At 36.5% G+C, this 17,834-nt stretch overlaps 1 protein-coding gene across 1 annotated transcript in view; it reads left to right on the forward strand.

The window, feature by feature from the left end:
• Positions 1 to 17,834, forward strand: part of ZPLD1 (zona pellucida like domain containing 1) — a 47,809-nt gene that overhangs the window by 27,119 nt on the left and 2,856 nt on the right. The window contains exons 4-8 of the mRNA XM_068986284.1: positions 1,170 to 1,242; positions 4,703 to 4,800; positions 5,924 to 6,004; positions 10,210 to 10,381; positions 12,829 to 12,937. Coding sequence (XP_068842385.1) covers positions 1,170 to 1,242; positions 4,703 to 4,800; positions 5,924 to 6,004; positions 10,210 to 10,381; positions 12,829 to 12,937 — 533 coding nt within the window. The remainder of the gene's footprint in view (positions 1 to 1,169; positions 1,243 to 4,702; positions 4,801 to 5,923; positions 6,005 to 10,209; positions 10,382 to 12,828; positions 12,938 to 17,834) is intronic.

The following is a 17,834-nucleotide window of genomic DNA, read 5'->3' on the forward strand; positions in this document are numbered from 1 at the left end:
ACCACATTTATTTATTACTCCCAAAGCACACACTCCAAGACATGTTTACATCCATATTGCAATATAATCATATGGATTTGTGAAATATTTTTGACAAAATGGGGTGATTAAATAAAAATTTTCCCTCTTCAGCTGTAGGGTTTTCTCTCACAAAAGTAAAGTTATTGTTTAATCTCAGTCACAAGGGAACATGGAGGACACATTTTGCTTCAGTTTAAAAAATATTCATAGATACTTTAATGGTACAGTTATGATAAATGATTTGGTCAAAAGCAAGATTTCAATGTGAAAAACAAGAAAAGAAAGGCCTTGAGTCAAAAAGAAGCAGGTGCAGAGAGAAATGGGTCATAGTCTTTCACTCTGCTCCCCTCAGCTTCCTCACTAAATTCATTCCTGAACTTCAGTGCACATGTATATGCATTCATTTAAATGGGACTTCCCTGAGCTCAGTTGGTAAAGAATCTGCCTGCAATGCAGGAGACCCTCGATTCCTCAGAGGGAAGATCTGCTGGAGAAGGGAAAAAGCTACCCACTCCAGTATTCTGGCCTGGAGAACTAGTCCATGGGGTCGCAAAGAGTCAGACAGAACTGAGTAACTTTCACTTTTGGAGAAGGAAATAGCAACTCACTCCAGTGTTCTTGCCTGGAGAATCCCATGGATGGAGGAACCTGGTGGGCTACAGTCCATGGGGTTGCAAAGAGTCAGACAGGACTGAGCGACTTCACTTTCACTTTTTCTTTATTCAACAAATATTTATTATACACCTTATATGTACCATGCAAAGTTCTAACTGAAAAAAGTAAAACAAAATTCCTGGTCTCATGAAGCTTGTATAGATATGGAGTGATGAAAATGTATTCACATTAGATTTAGACTTTGTTGGAATGACTTTTTTTTTCTCCAAGTTTCATATATGTAACAAAAATGTAAAAAAAAAAAAGATTCCTTTATAAATGAAAAGATCAGAAAGAGCAGTTTGCCTTTACTTAGTCCCTCTTGCTTTCTGATTATTTATCTGTTCAGTGATTTAAACAATATGCCCATTCCAGATCTAGTTATGTCAGGATTGCTCAAGAGTTTTGGTGCCTTGAATCTAACATTAAGGTGTGATTGAAGCTGTTAATTTAAAAATCTCATCAGTGCCTCCCCTTTCCTCAATCTGTTTTAGGTCCTCAGCTGCCATTTCTGTGAGGGAGAACAATGGTACGTTTGTCAGCACTTTGAACCTGCTCCTTTATAACGTAAGTTGATGGTTGAAGGACGTTATTTTTTTCTCTCACTGTTCTGAGGAGCCATTTATGTGAATGGCTTTCCTATAAAAATCCACCAAAAGTTACATTAACCCTGTTATACTTTGGTAATGTTTATTCATCTTCACCACCATTTCCAAATATCTTAATGATAAAGGTATGCTAACAATTCCATTATTTTCCAGAAGTTGATAAATGATTTAAATTTCACTTCATATATGTGATTCTGTGTAATTACTCCAAGTGTCTATCTGCATTTATACGTATATATTTATTTGTGTGTTTGTGTGTGTGCAAACATAGTCAGGGTCAAGATTTTGGAAATAATATATTTGTGATAAAAAGATAGGAAAAGTCCAAATGATACTTCATTTAAAGGCAAGATACTTGGTGTTCAGTGTGTTAACATTTCCAGTGTGGGTTATGACTGTTGTCAATTCTGTCATATCTGAAATAGTTTAGGTTTGACTACACAGTATTCTCTAAACTTTTGTCATATAAATATTGACAGTGGCAGCAAAATATGAAAAAAATATGAATTTCTATTTATAACTCTAACATTAATCCCCCAAATGATATTTTCATGTTGATTAAAAATTTTATTCATACATTTTAAATGCCTGATTTAAATATCAATTTTTCAATATATCAACCAACATTTTTGTAAATTATGAATCTGATTTTTACATTATTATTCATGTCATCATGGCACTGAGTTATAATTCATGCAACTGATTTAAAAGTCAGTGCTTTGTACTTTGCATATAATGAGCTATAAATATTGTAGTAGGACACTTTCCAAAGGCATTTAAAAAATCATGTTTATAAGTTTGTAGTGTGACACCACAGAGTTCTAAACAACAAATTAAAATGTGTTGGAATGAAGATTGCCTTTCTGTCATTTCTAAACTTTCTTTTGCAAGGAGAAGCCGCCAAGATGCTTGGTTTTATAATACTCAGCAAATATGTGCCAATATTCATTCCCAGTATGACCAGATATTTATTATTATTGTAAGCAATATTTTTAAATTGGAAAGCTTCTATCTGTTAATTTATATGTGTAATCTCCCTGAGGTAGAATTGTGATGAGTGACTTGGATTCAGTATTATTTGTTACAATTGACTGAAACAAAGATGAGAATTCCTGATCTTAAAAGAGTGAAAAATATACTCACATGACATTTAAGGATACCACTATTTTCTGTGAAATTAAGCTATTCTGTCTGTAGAAACGCAGAAAATAAAAATTTAGAAGTGCGGACTTGAGGAGAGCTTTGCTATTAAGCTCTTTCCTTTATCATTAGAAATAGTATAGTAGTCCTATTGTTAAACTAGACCTAATCCTTCAAAAAGTTTCTAGAATCTTAGTGCCAAATACAAGCCTATAATTTGATGATAACCTAAGATTTTAATTTGATGGTTAAAAGGTAATTATTTGATATGACTATAAACAAAATACATAATACCAAAATCAGTCTCATTTTTAACCAATTTGAAATGATATTACTAATGGTTGAATTAACACATTGAAATTTAAAATTTGTTTACTAAACAGTTATTTAATAAAATTCAACCACTTCCCTACAAACTAGTTTTTTTTTTTTTTTTAATCAGCAGACTATTTTTTAAGAGCAGTTTTAGGTTTATAGAAAAATTGATCTAAAAGTACAGAGAATTCCTATAGACCTGAATATGGATTCAGTACAGTTTATTTCTGTGTGTTACGGGATTCAGTGAATGTACTTAGGAAAATTTTACTTGTAAAAAATAATGACATTTATTGATTTTGTGATTTCAATACGTGCAGTTTACTTCGAGTTGACCTTGGCCCTTATTCTTACATAGTATAAATAGATTAGTTTTCTTCTCTGTGGAAATCGTGAGGATGATTTTGAATTTGAATTGCATCTAAGTAATAGTGTCTTCTGAGCAGATAAAGAAACAGAGTAAATCTAAAACTGGGCTATGGTAATTATGAATTATTTTTAAAGTTGAAGAAAAAAATCTAAAATAAATATAATTGATTTTAGGAACAATATTTACTAACAGGAGTAAGGTAACTCTACCAAATAAAATCTAAACATTACTGTTTAGAAAAATTTTAGGAGAAAAAGGTGATAATTAAGATTAAACCATAGCTGAGTCATATCATTTGCAAATGATTATGTAGTATAATATTTGTTAAAAAAAAATGAAATAAGATCCTTTGAGACAATACTGATGCAAGTACAAGATGAATGAGCCATAATAGTCGATCAAGTGTGTATAACTTGAAGAAATTGGAAAAGGGAGCCAGGAAGAGAATTAACTAAAAATACTACCTATGAGAAATGGTTAGAGGAGCTGTTATCATTTATCACAGAAATATAGAAAATAAGTACAGCATATAATCCCTCACTTATCAGGCTTAATTTGGGAATGAAATGTTCCACATGAATGCAACTCTTTCAAAAGTGAAGCATCCAAGTTATTATTGCTTTAAGTTTCAAAATTCAGTATCTGTTGTTTCTTCCCAGCCTTCTGAAACAGATTGAGCTCTGTATTCTGCCTTTGCTTGATGATACTGAGATTTCATTGAATATTTCCCTTTGCTGCAAAATAGCTTTATCTTCAGAGTTACTAAATTTGGGGGAAACAATCTAGCGTCCATGATAAATGATTTGACAACTTAGATTTTGAGAAGTTTTTTCCTTATTCTTCATTTTTTTTTCTGCTTTTCTTTGCTATCAGTTTCTAATTTGCTGCCTTAATCTACTGTAAAGTGGGGAATTATATAAATAAGCTCTGCAGGATTGGTCTAAACTAAGGGTAAAAGGTAGAAATGAAGCCCTAAGACACCCTTCTGTAAGTCCTCACCACGTTATCTAGTACAGGAATTCCATGGCATGCATTTTTGGTAACTTGAGAACATACTGGTCCCTTTTTTGTTTATGTTTTCAGTTAAATTATAGTAATTTAAAATTGCTAGATAAGTGACTTTGGGTTAATGAGAGATTATTAAGAGTATAAAGATTTACAACTCTAGTGGCAAAGGGCTTAAACTGAAGCAGATATAATTTAAATAAACTGAATATTAGCTACTAATATAATTTAAATAAATGAAATATGAATTTAAATAAACTGAATAATGATAGTTGAATATTAAGCAAACTACTAGCCTCTTACTAGTAACCATTGCATATAATTTAAATACATTGAACATTAATCATCATAAATGATAAACTATGCACATGAAAATATTTATGCATGGAAGTGAGTTTGTTACTTGGATATGATTTAAGAACAGTTCTGCCAAAAACAAGAGGATTAACTAGGTCCTTTTAGAAGTTGGTTCGGTAAATTTATGTTGATTTGCCCTCTCTTTTTTCTAATAGGCCATTATTGTCTTAAGTAAACTTTCTGTTGTTGGGAAGGCAATGATGGGTTAATTGCTTATTTTTTTTATTATTAGGATTCGACCTACAATCAGCAGTTAATTATCCCGAGTATAGGACTACCTTTGAAAACCAAAGTATTTGCAGCTGTACAAGCCACTAATCTGGATGGCAGGTAATTTCAAGCTCCTATCTTCTGCTGGTTAATACATTTTGGCTGCCTAAAGCCTGATGAATCATAAAGTTAGCTCATTCACTTAAAAAAATATGTCATTGCCACACCATTTAGGAATGCCTGATAAATAGAAATAACAAATTACAGGATGAAAGGGTGATACTTTAAGTCATTAATTGGAAAATAATATTTCTTCCCTTAAAGGAGGAGAGATAGTGATGGGAAGAGGGCATGGGGAGAGCTCTGGGGATACCAGAATATTCTGCTTTTTCATCTGAAAGATGATTAGTCAGATACGGTATTTTGTGAACACGTGGTTTGTACATTTTCTATGTGTTTGTGTCTGTGCATGCTCAATTGCTCTAGTTGTGTCCGACTCTTTGTGATCCCATGGACCATAGTCCACCAAGCTCCTCTGTTCATGGGATTCTCCAGGAAAGAATACTGGAATGGATTGCCATGCCCTCATCCAAGGAATCTTCCTGACCCAGGAATTGCACCTGCATCTCCTGCATTTTCTGCTTTACAGGTGGATTCTTTATTGCTGAGCCACAGGGGAAGCCCTCCTATGTGTGTGTTAATATTCAATAAATGTTTATTTAAAAAAACAAAAGAACTCTGGCCCACAACTATATATAACAATCCCCAGAAACATCTCTGCAAAATAATCAAATAAGTCATTTTGTCTGATTCTTAGAAAATCCAGGATGATCAAAATTGAAAGGAAATTCAAAAGTAAAGATCCATTTCTACCTTAATAAAAAATTGTAACATGTATATGATTTATTTTGGGTTTCTCATATATTGTTATTTAAACTTTGCATCCTGAAGAGATTGGTGCTCTTGAGAAATTTGGTTCTACTTTGCCTTCTCCCTTTTTCTCTTCTTGGCATTTCTGTTCTTGGTTTTATGTGATACTTGATGTGCGATGGCAATTTGTTGCAGACTTTTAAACACTCTGAGTTTAGGAGAACATTTTATTAAACAAGAAGTCTCAGGAAATAATTAGTTAAAAAACTATATTCCCTGGAGTAAGAAGTTTGTGAATATCTACTTCCTTTGGGTTAATAACTATTATCCACAGGAGACTCTGACTCTAGATTATTCTTCCTTTTCCTTGCAGATGGAATGTCTTAATGGATTATTGCTACACGACCCCATCAGGGAACCCAAATGATGATACTCGATATGATCTCTTCCTAAGGTAGGTGTCTAACTCTTGTATTGATAGCAATAATTCAATTGTAGATAATTGCAATAGAAAATTGAGGACAGATAGATGAATTATAAGGTACTTTTATAGCTTTTAAATTTAAAGTTTTACATTCTGAACAAAAATTAAAATATAGTTGGAAGTGTAAAAGTGGAGAACAGTTTTCAACATGAAATGCTGAAAAGGCTATTGTTGGATGAAAGTTACAAGTAAGTTTGGCACATCAAAGATGTTTTATTCATGTTTAGGTCATACGGGAATATTTCATTGTCTTAGGAAAAGCATGGTTAGGAGATTATTGGTAGTAAGAGAAAGGCAGTGACTATTTTTATGAAACTAGACTGTCTCTTGGTATGTCAAAGGAGTGTAAAATTAAAGTAATGGTCTAGATAATTTAGACCCCATAATGCTTTTCTTCATTTATCAGCATTTAAAATGAAAACCTACCACCTTTTTTTTTTTTTTTTAAATCAGGTCCAATAACTTTGACTTCATTCCCAATATATAGTGATAGAGTGAATGTAATCTACATTTGGGAAAAAGGGACATTGATCACAAAAACATTCAATCATCTTAGTTCCTTTTCAGCATTTTTATCTGACAGGAGAGTCAAGCAATGGCTTCTAATCATGCTTATAAAATGCAGTTGGCTCTGATCACTGCTGCTTATTGACACATGATGGGAATAATATGATGGGAAATCAAAAGGATAAATTTTATTGGTTAATCAAGGTCACGGTGCTTCTTTAGGGTATGATCAAACTGACACTCATCCTATTGCTGGAAGTGTTCATTTGGCTAACATTTTTGGGAAACAATATCCTTAAAAAAAAAATCCTTAAAAGATTTCATATCTTTTGATTCTACATTTGTGAATTAGGAAGCATATTCTAAAAGTATTTATCATCTTCTTGTCTATCAGTGCTATTTTGAATAGTAAAAATAGGAAGCAACTGCGTGTTCAGCAGCAAGGAAATGGGTAGGTGAATTATGGAGAACCAACAAGTTGAAAGCTCACATAGGCATTATAATCATACAAAGTTACTTATAAAATAGAAAAAAAAGATTGGTTCTATTTTATCTCTTCCCCTTCTGTCTTCTTGATATTCCCATCTTTATAAATATATGGTTCTTTACAGTTTAAAATATGAAATGAAAGAATCAGCATACACAATTGTACAACTGACCTCATTTATATATTATAGAAAAGAGTGTAAGGAAATATTAATACATCAAAAGATTCACCATGGTTATGCATGCACAGTGAGATTGTGGATCATTTTGCTTTGACATTTTTGTTTTTCTATAATCTATAGAAATTTCACAATTTCTATAATAATTGCATATAATAATCTGGAATATGATCATTAGACTTCTAGTATGACTATGGTTTCAGCTTAGTTCTTTCAGTTTTCTTCTTAGAAACTATAGAGAATGAAATGGGTTCCCAAAGGACATTTTCAGTGAGATTAGGAGGAAAAGAAAATCTTCTGCTACTGCTAAGTGACTTCAGTCGTGTCCAGCTCTGTGTGACCCCATAGATGGCAGCCCACCAGGCTCCCCCGTCCCTGGGAGTCCCCAGGCAAGAACACTGGAGTGGGTTGCCATTTCCTTCTCCAATGCATGAAAGTGAAAAGTGAAAGTGAGGTTGCTCAGTCGTGTCCGACTCTTAGCGACCCCATGGACTGCAGCCTACCAGGCTCCTCCGCCCGTGGGATTTTCCAGGGAAGAGTACTAGAATGGGGTGCCATTGTCTTCGAAAACCTAGAAATTACAAAATATTTGTTAGTGTTGATGAAATTAGTTAATAAGATCAAGACATACAGTATAGGAAAAAGCTGGGAGGAAGTGGTGTGGGAAGAAGTGGCAGGAGAAGTGGGGAAGAAAAGTGAATGCTGAGGGTGCCAGAGCCAGAGAAGCTAGAAAGCCTGGAGAAATGCGCACCTACAAGAACAGCGAATCATAAGCTAACTGAATCGAGAAAAAAATAGGTGAACAAAAAATTCATAAAATACAAAAGAAAGGGGAAAATCTACAAGGAAACGAGAAGGATATGACACTACCAGCTGTTGCAGTTAATAGACACTCTAAAGTGAACTCCGGGAGATGGTGATGGACAGGGAGGCCTGGCATGCTGTGACTGATGGGGTCGCAAAGAGTCGGACACAACTGAGAGGCTGAACTGAACTGAACTGAAAGTTATTAAGAAATATGATATTACGTGAGGCTAGACACGTAGATAAAAATTTACAATACTCAGTTGAAAATAAATCGAAAGCATGGTCATTTATTAGGTGATAGAGTGTGATAATATGCAAATCAATGGGATTGACAGAGAGTTTTAAAAACAGTGCAGGATAGTAGATAATCATAAGAAAAATAAGGTATGAGATCTGTGCTTTGCTCATTATACCATGAAAAACTTTAAATGGATTATTAATTTAAATGTAAAAACTACAGCTTTAAAAGTGATGGGAGAGAAAATGCAAAGTATCATTAGAACTTTGGGGTATGGAAAATCATCTTTAGCCCACATACTAGAAGCCATAAAATAAAATATTTAAAATTAAATTATATAAAAATAAAATTTCTCAAACATATGCACACAGGCACAGACGCACACAGGCACATGCACACACAGACACACACACACAGTGAGGACTGTCCAAAGCCAAACAACAAAGTAAAACAATTCACAATTTATATAACAAACAAGGAACCACGTTTCTTAAAAACCAAGGATTTAAAGGAATCAGAAAGGAAAGGCCAATAATACAATTAAAATTTAGGCAAAGAACATAAATTTCAGATAAAGAAATACAGATGGCTCTAATATATATGAAAAATGCACATATCCATTCACACTAACAAAAAGCTGAAATAATATTATATGATGATGGTTTATTGTCCCTGTCAAATAGGGAATAATCCACAATTTTATGCGTATACTTTGTTGATGTAGCTCTGAGGGAAATTAAGTATTTTTTATACATTACTGGGGCAGTACAAAATGCAGCAACACTTAGAGAGGGCAATATGGCAAAGTCTGCTGAGTGATCCTTACAGACATATTGTGTAGATAACCCTGCACATTTTCCAAATGATGTATTGTAAGGCTGTTCATTATTATTTGTAAAATTCAAAAGATTTTTTTAAAAAATATAAATTTATTTTAATTGGAGGTTAATTACTTTACAATATTGTATTGGTTTTGCCATATATCAACATGAATCCGCCACAGGTATACACATGTTCCCCATTCTGAAACCCCCTCTCTCCACCCTCCCCGTACCACCCCTCTGGGTCATCTCAGTGCACCAGCCCCAAGCATCTAGTGTCATGCATTGAACCTGGACTGGCGACTCGTTTCATATATGATATTATACATGTTTCAATGCCATTCTCCCAAATTATCCCACCCTTTCCCTCTCCCACAGAGTCCAAAAGACTGTTCTATACATCTGTTTCTCTTTTGCTGTCTCGCATACAGGGTTATTGTTACCATCTTTCTAAACTCCGTATATATGTGTTAGTATACTGTATTGGTGTTTTTCTTTCTGGCTAACAAAGCAAGGGTATATACATGGGACCCAGGTTGAGTCAACTCTGGCACGTGTGCATGATGAAATAGTATACAACTGTGAGAAAAGATGAAGGAGGCTCTCTATTGATACAGAGAGATCTCTAAGTTACATTGTTAAACTTTAAAAAGGCAAGATACAAAACAACAGAGAGAGTTTGCTATGATTTGTTTAAGAAGAGGGGAACATTGAGAATATGACTTCTGTTTCTATTTGCATATGTCCTGTGAGGCTGCAGTAACATGTGAGATCATCTCAGGCAGGTTTGTGTGTGGGTGTGGAAGGGCATGGACCAGGGCAAAGATAGATGTTTTACTTTGTATATTTTATGCTGTTTTGGATTTTTCAACCTATAATAGTATGATTCCTCTAAAATTTGGCGGAAATATTGTAATCATAAACTGATTTGTTTATATTTTATGATCTATGTCACTCCTACATATCTGTTGAGTTAGCTTATTTTCCTATTACAAATCTGTAACATGGCATAATTTTGTTGGCTTTTAATATAATGGGCATGGGGAAAACCCTCTTAATATTGCAGAAATTAATGTACAAGTCATGGTGGGTTGGTACTTTCCAGTATTAATTGTTTTCACTTTCTCTAACATGCAGCTGTGACAAAGATCCTCAAACTACCGTCATCGAAAACGGCAGAAGCCAGCGGGGCCGCTTTTCTTTCGAAGTGTTCCGATTTGTGAAACACAAGAATCAGAAAATGTCTACTGTCTTCCTGCACTGCGTTACCAAGCTATGCAGAGCTGATGACTGCCCCTTCCTCATGCCAGTAGGTTTTTGATAACTTTATTCTGAACTGTTGTATTAATCTAAGCTGAAGTTTATCAAGTGTTAGGAACGTATATCTACATAGAAGGTAAATATGCATCAGGTCAGATAGTTTGAAGTACAATTTTTTCATTCATCCAGTAAAGATGTATTGTATACCTACTTTGTGCCAAGCATTATACTGGGAATACAGAGATTGCATGCATGAATTCTGAATTTAATTAGCTTATCTGTTAGAAGCATGAAATAGTCAAGGAATAAAATATGACAAAATGTTATGATGCAAAGGCAGACATAGATATGTGTTGTAGCAAAAGGCAGTATTTATCATTGTGAGAGAGATGAAATAGAAGATGAGAGACTTGATCAAAGAGATGTGATTTTGAAGACAGACACTCTACACCAAAGGATCATCAAAGCACAGACACAAGAAACAGAGTAACCTGTGAACTTCCAGTCTCAGGAGGGCTACGGAGCAGATCAGAGGACGATGGGCAAGCCTGTGCTGGGGGCAGCACTGGCACTAGAAAGGTTGATTGACCAGATGGCCAGGGAACCCTTGGTGTTAAGAGTTAAAAACTATAAAAGATGTGGATCTGTACTACATGTGTGTCAGTCACTCAGTCATGTTCGACTCTGCAATCCCATGGGCTGTAGCCCAGTAGGCGCCTCTGTCCATAGAGTTCTCCACGCAAAATTACTAGAGTGGGTAGCCATTTCCTTTCTCAGGGGATCTTCCCTATCCGAGGATTGACACCTGGCTCTCCAGCATTGCAGGCAGATTCTTTACTGTCTGAGCCACCAGGGAAGCTCATATAGCTGCCACTAAAATATACACCCATTTACTAGTGAAGAAATAAAATTCTATTTCTGACAGGCCCCCTAGGATCATACCAATATTAACATGGATTAAGTAATGGCAAGCCACTCTGGTATTCTTGCCCGGAAAATTCCCTGGGCAGAGGAGCCTGGTGGGTTGGAGAGCTGGACATGACTAAGTGACTGAGAATACACACACACATGCAATATTAACTTGCGAAAAATGCAGTCATGTTTTTTGATTTAAAATAGCTTGAATGTCTGTATAGTCAAAGCTATGTTTTTTTTCAGTAGTCAGGTATGAATGTGAGAGTTGAGTGCTGAAGAGTTGATGCTTTTGAACTGTGGTGTTGGAGGAGATTCTTGAGAGTCCCTTGGACTGCAAGGAGATCAAACCAGTCCATCCTAAAGGAGATCAGTCCTGGCTATTCATTGGAGGGATTGATCCTGAGGCTGAAGCTCCAATACTCTGGCCACCTGATCCAAAAAGCTGACTCATTGGAAAAGACTCTGATGCTGGGAAAGACTGAAGGCAGGAGATGGGGACAACAGAGGACGAGATGTTTGGATGGCATCACCAACTCAATGGACATGAATTTGAGCAAGCTCTGGGAGATGGTGAAGGACAAGGGAAGCCTTGTGTGCTGCAGTCCATGGGGTCACAGAGTTAGACAGGACTGAGTGACTGAAAAACATCAAACTTTAATGTGTTTATATGTGCACTCAAATTCATGTATTTCTTTACAATCATTGATTATATTCATTCTGTATCAGTTCAGTTCAGTCGCTCAGTCATGTCCGACTCTTTGCAACCCCACGAATCGCAGCATGCCAGGCCTCCCTGTCCATCACCAACTCCCAGACTTCACTCAGACTCACGTCCATCGAGTCAGTGATGCCATCCAGCCATCTTATCCTCGGTCGACCCCTTCTCCTCCTGCCCCCAATCCCTCCCAGCATCAGAGTCTTTTCCAGTGAGTCAACTCTTTGCATGAGGTGGCCAAAGTACTGGAGTTTCAGCTTTAGCATTATTCCTTCCAAAGAAATCCCAGGGCTGATCTCTTCAGAATGGACTGGTTGGATCTCCTTGCAGTCCAAGGTACTCTCAAGAGTTTTCTCCAATACCACAGTTCAAAAGCATCAATTCTTCGGCTCTCAGCCTTCTTCACAGTCCAACTTTCACATCCATACATGACCACAGGAAAAACCATAGCCTTGACTAGATGGACCTTAGTTGGCAAAGTAATGTCTCTGCTTTTGAATATGCTATCTAGGAGTCTGCATTTCCTTGGCTCTGTGCTGACCAATTTTTTCAGGGAAAAATTTATTAAAGGCTTGAGAGAAATAAAAGTAGAAAAGTTGGATAAACACATCTCTTTATCAGGAGAGCAGTTGATCTATGTAAATTAATGAGGCGATGCACAATTACATCAGAAGGAAATAAGAAATGTGGCCCAAGCCAGGATAGAAACACTGTAGCTGTTATATGCAAAGTAATTAAATGCACAGAAGTAAATGAATAAAATTAAACATGTGGTATTTCTTCTAAAAGAATCTGCTTTCCAAATGGCCATAAAGAAACAATTTTGTGCTGGTGTGGAATTTCACTTCTTTTCATTAACTCCTTAGGTTTGTGGCCACAGAGAAAGGCGAGATGTGGGGAGGAGGACCACTTTGAGTCCCCAGAGTACTTCTGGAAACGCCATACTCTCTGCGGGCCCCATCATTACTCGTAGTGGTAAGAGTGCCCCTCCTTTTGTGTGTAGTAATAGATAGTTCCAAAATGGCTTGTTCTTTGGCTTATAAGCATAACTCAAAATAGTTCCTAAAGAGCATTAATTAACTGTGAGACAAGATAAATTGCTAGACAACTTTAATTTCATGGTAGTTTCTTGTTTATTCAACTGACTCTCAAAGGGCAATATTGTCTTTACCACATTTCCCTTCATACATACACACACTCACACACACACACACAAACACACACACAAAATACACTTCTGGACATGTTTCATTTGCCCATCCAGATCTACTCTACCTTTCCCAGCCCCTCTCTGACCTAAAACACTTATCTCTGTGAACTGCATCCATCCGCTGGATTGATGCCTTGCCAGGTTTAGTTTCTGGTTGGACTAGATCAATAGGCGGCACTGTCAGAGGATGGGTGTGAGGTTCACATGGCTCCCACTAGACAACAGTCTCCATTCAACTACTCTCTCAGAGTTCTGGAATCTCTCCCTTTAACCCATAGTCCTGGTAACTTGACTTTCTCTTGTGAATTCCCTCCATCTTTATAAACTGAGTGAAGTGAAAATTTCTCAGTCATGTCCTACTCTTTGTGACCCCATGGACTGTCCATGGAATTTTCCAGGCCAGAATACTGGAGTGGGTAGCCTTTCCCTTCTCCAGGGGATCTTTCCAACCCAGGAATCAAATCAGGGTCTCCCACATTGCAGGCAGATTCTTTGCCAACTGAGCTATCAAGGAAGCCCCCATCTTTATAAACCATCCTATTCAGTTCAGTTCAGTCACTCAGTTGTGTCCGACTCTGTGATCCCATGAATTGCAGCACGCCAGGCCTCCCTGTCCATCACCAACTCCTGGAGTTCACCCAAACTCACGTTCATTGAGTCGGTGCTGCCATCCAGCCATCTCATCCTCTGTCGTCCCCTTCTCCTCCTGCCCTCAATCCTTCCCAGCATCAGTCTTTTCCAACGAGTCAGTTCTTCACATGAGGTGGCCAAACTATTGGAGTTTCAGCTTTAGCATCAGTCCTTCCAAAGAACATCCAGGACTGATCTCCTTTCAAATGGACTGGTTGGATCCCCTTGCAGTCCAAGGGACTCTCAAGAGTCTTCTCCAACACCACAGTTCAAAAGCATCAATTTTTCAGCGCTCAGCTTTCTTCACAGTCCAACTTTCACATCCATACATGACCACTGGAAAAACCATAGCCTTGACTAGACAGATCGTCTTATTAAATCTCCTTAAATTACCAGTTTGAATACCAATTGCTTCCATCCAGGATCCTTAATAGTGCTAAGTCACTTCAGTCATGTCTGACTCTGTGCAACCCCATAGATGACAACCCACCAGGTTCCCCTGTCCCTGGGATTCTCCAGGCAAGAACACTGGACTGGGTTGCCATTTCCTTCTCCAATGCATGAAAGTGAAAAGTGAAAGTGAAGTTGCTCAGTAGTGTCCAACTCCTAGCGACCCCATGGACTGCAGCCTATCAGGCTCCTCCGTCCATGGGGTTTGCCAGGCAAGAGTACTGGAGTGGGTTGCCATTGCCTTCTCCAATCCTGAATAGTAATAGTATGTAAATATCCCTACCAGTACACACATTTGTGCTCTTGAATCTAATGGTCACAGTTGTTTATACAATACATTCTCATATATACAATTATCTGTGCATGCATGTCCATACACATACACTTACAAACACTCTCCAAAGGGATACCGCTTTTATGGGTGTGAACCCAAAGACATCCAGAATTACTTGGATCAGGAGTCCCCCGCCTCTGCGATCTAATGCCTGATGTAGATCTGAGGTAAAGCTGATGTAATAATAACGAAAATAAAGTACACAGTAAATGTATTTCTCTTGACTCAGTCAGAAACCATGCTCCTACCCCAACCATGGTCCATGGAAAATTGTCTTCGATGAAACTGGTCCCTGGTGCCAAAAGTTTGGGGACTGCTGAGTTGGGTAAAACAGACGTGCATTATAAACAACACACACTGAAGTCTGAAAAACTGGTTCTAGTTCAGCTTATGTCCTAATAAGATGTAGGACTTGGGATATTACTTCACTTCTCTAGGCAAATATTTTTTATTTCTTTATTTTTTAAATAAAAGCTTTGAAAAAGTAGACTTCCAGAGTCTATCTAACTCTATTGTTCTAAATTTGTCTAAAAAGAAAAGTGGAGTTCTGATTTGGATTATATGGTAATCATTTTTCTCTATTTTATATTAGGCATAGGCTATTATTATGTTTCAATTAGATTATCTTTAGCTTTTCTCCCATACCTCCCATCCCACAATGAAAAGAAAGTTTCATCTGAAAGAGATAATTAGGCAAGAAGTCATTTGGTTCTGAAAAATCCAGATAATTTCTTTAATTGTTCACTTCTTTGTGTTTGTGTAGACATATTAGTAATTGAAAAACAAACAAACTAATAGGCCATTTAAAAATGCATGAATTTATTAAATATAAAATTTCAAACTTAGTTCATCCTGCTTGATCATTTGGAATATTGTGAATGGTTTGAAAATGACTGGTTTGTGGTTTGTCAGAGGCCCAATTCTTATCTCTAGCTGTCAGAAATAGCTCATAGAATTATGCTGCATGGAAACTCAGTTCTTATTGCCAATAATTATGAATGCTTTTGAGTAGGCACAAGAAAAATATTCTTATTTCTACAGAGCATTTCAGTTTGTTGTAAGAAAAGAACCTTGAAAGTCACACCTCTCTGTGCATGTTGAGATGCCGGAAAGTGGATGACTTTTCTTATTAACCTCCTTGCTTCTTTCTTATATGGATCAAATCAAACTAATGATAACAAATTTTAAATAATTTGCAGTTATAATATAGGGCTTCTCTAGTGGTTCAGTGGTAAAAAATCCTCCTGCAATGCAGGAGACTCAGTTTCAATCCCTGGGTTGGAAAGATTCCCTGGAGGAGGAAATGACAATCCATTTCAGTATTCTTCCTGGAGAATCCCATGGACAGAGAAGCCTGGCAGAGTCCATAGGGTCTCAAAGAGTTGGACATGACTGAGTGACTAACACTTTCACTTTCAATATAATATAATTTTAAAAACAGATCAGAATTATTAAGATATCCAAATCCCAGTAGCAGTTTCTATTCCTACTGTAGCTAACCAGCTATCCAGGTTTATAAGTTTCATGCATATTACGTCTAGTCATCCAAAATATCTATGTTAAAACCTCAAAGAACTAATGCTTTTGATAACAGTACATCTGATGTCATGCCTGAATATCTTCCTTTCCAACTGAGACTTGTTTCCACCTCAAAGATGACATTATTTCCTAAAGCACTAAGATTGTCTCTTAATCACCTTGGTCTCTCCACTGGTACAGCCCCACAGGGTCATGTTTAAACTTCATTTCTCTCTCACTCTCTGTGGATTTATTTATCATGATTTTGATAAATAACAGTAGGATGGCCTTTATTTGGATATCACGGTGGCCTCACTACCTAGAGGACCATGTACAACAATGTTTTTGCTATAATACTATAATACCCTTAAAATTGAACTGGACCCTTACAATTAAAAAAAAATTTAATTCCATGTAAATACAACTCTGGAGAAGGAAATGGCAACGTACTCTAGTATTCTTGCCTGAGAAATCCTATGGATAGAGGAGCCTGGTGGGCTACAGCACATGGGGTCACAAAAGAGTCAGACATGACTTAGCAACTAAACAACAAATGCAACTTAGAAATCAAGCTATATCCTTTCACAGGCAAATTCTATAGAAATTAAATATCTAGCTTAATGAGCAGGGATACCTTATTCCCTTAGTTTCACTTTATTTTTACCTTAGTTCAGCTAGAATTTCTGCAGAAATCTGTGACTTTCAAAAGCAAGTCTAATTTCAGGCATGATTTCCTTTCTTCAAAGTTCTCTGATACTTGGAAGTTTTGCTCTGTTTACTCATTGAACCACTCCTTCCCATAGACATCTGGCTTGGGTCAAGTTTAAAAAGTTGTTAAACCTCAGAACTTCCGTCTTGTTTTTATTTGAATGAAATAAAATCCATTCTGATTATTTTTTACCCAAAATTGTTTATCTTTTGTTAGCTGATTTAGAAAATTATATACATCCTCAGAATTCAAAATCCTCAAAGTTCATGAAATGTTCTTATTTTAGGCTCTGAAAGGCTATAATTATTTGGTAGGGAAATGCTTATCATGGGGTACAATTCTGGAAATTTAAAGGTACAATCACTGAAAATCAATAGTACTTAATTTTTTTTTAATATAAATTCCTGTGGAGAAGTCCAAGCCAAACTCTTGTTAAACTAGTGTCATTGAGTTTCATGGATAGGGAATAATTCACTCTAGCCTACTGATTTAGTCCCTCCATGGACAGCAACTCTTCTAGGAACTGGAAATAAAGCAGAGAAGAGGCCACAGTCTTTGCCCTCGGGGATCTTAGAATTCAAAGGTAGAGATGAAATGGCTACTCCATGACACAGTGGAGAGTAAAAACTTCCAAGGTTCACAACTTGAAATATGTGGTTCCTTTTAAAACATAGGTAATTGAAGACTTAAAAAAAAAAGTAGTTTGCTTTTGCTAAGAAAGGAGAATATTCATTCTGTATATAACTTTGAACAGATGTTTACTTTTTCCATCTATTTCAGCTACTTATCTGAGAGAAAAGCAGAGAATGACAATTTATCTGCCACTTCTGGCTTTTAAACAGCTGTGGCATTGCTGCTATAACTTTCCTGCTATGAGTCCTCAGCTAGCTATGTGTTTTTTTAAGATCTCACCAGGTTTAGATTTCCAATCTGGTTAAATTCCATAAGATGACTTTTAGTGTAGAGGTGTCTAAGACCAAGTTGATGTGAGAAAAAAACTGAAGTGTGTGGTGATAGAAAG

The sequence above is a fragment of the Capricornis sumatraensis genome, chromosome 1 (genome assembly GCF_032405125.1).
Source record: "Capricornis sumatraensis isolate serow.1 chromosome 1, serow.2, whole genome shotgun sequence".
NCBI classification, from domain to species: Eukaryota; Metazoa; Chordata; class Mammalia; order Artiodactyla; family Bovidae; genus Capricornis; species Capricornis sumatraensis.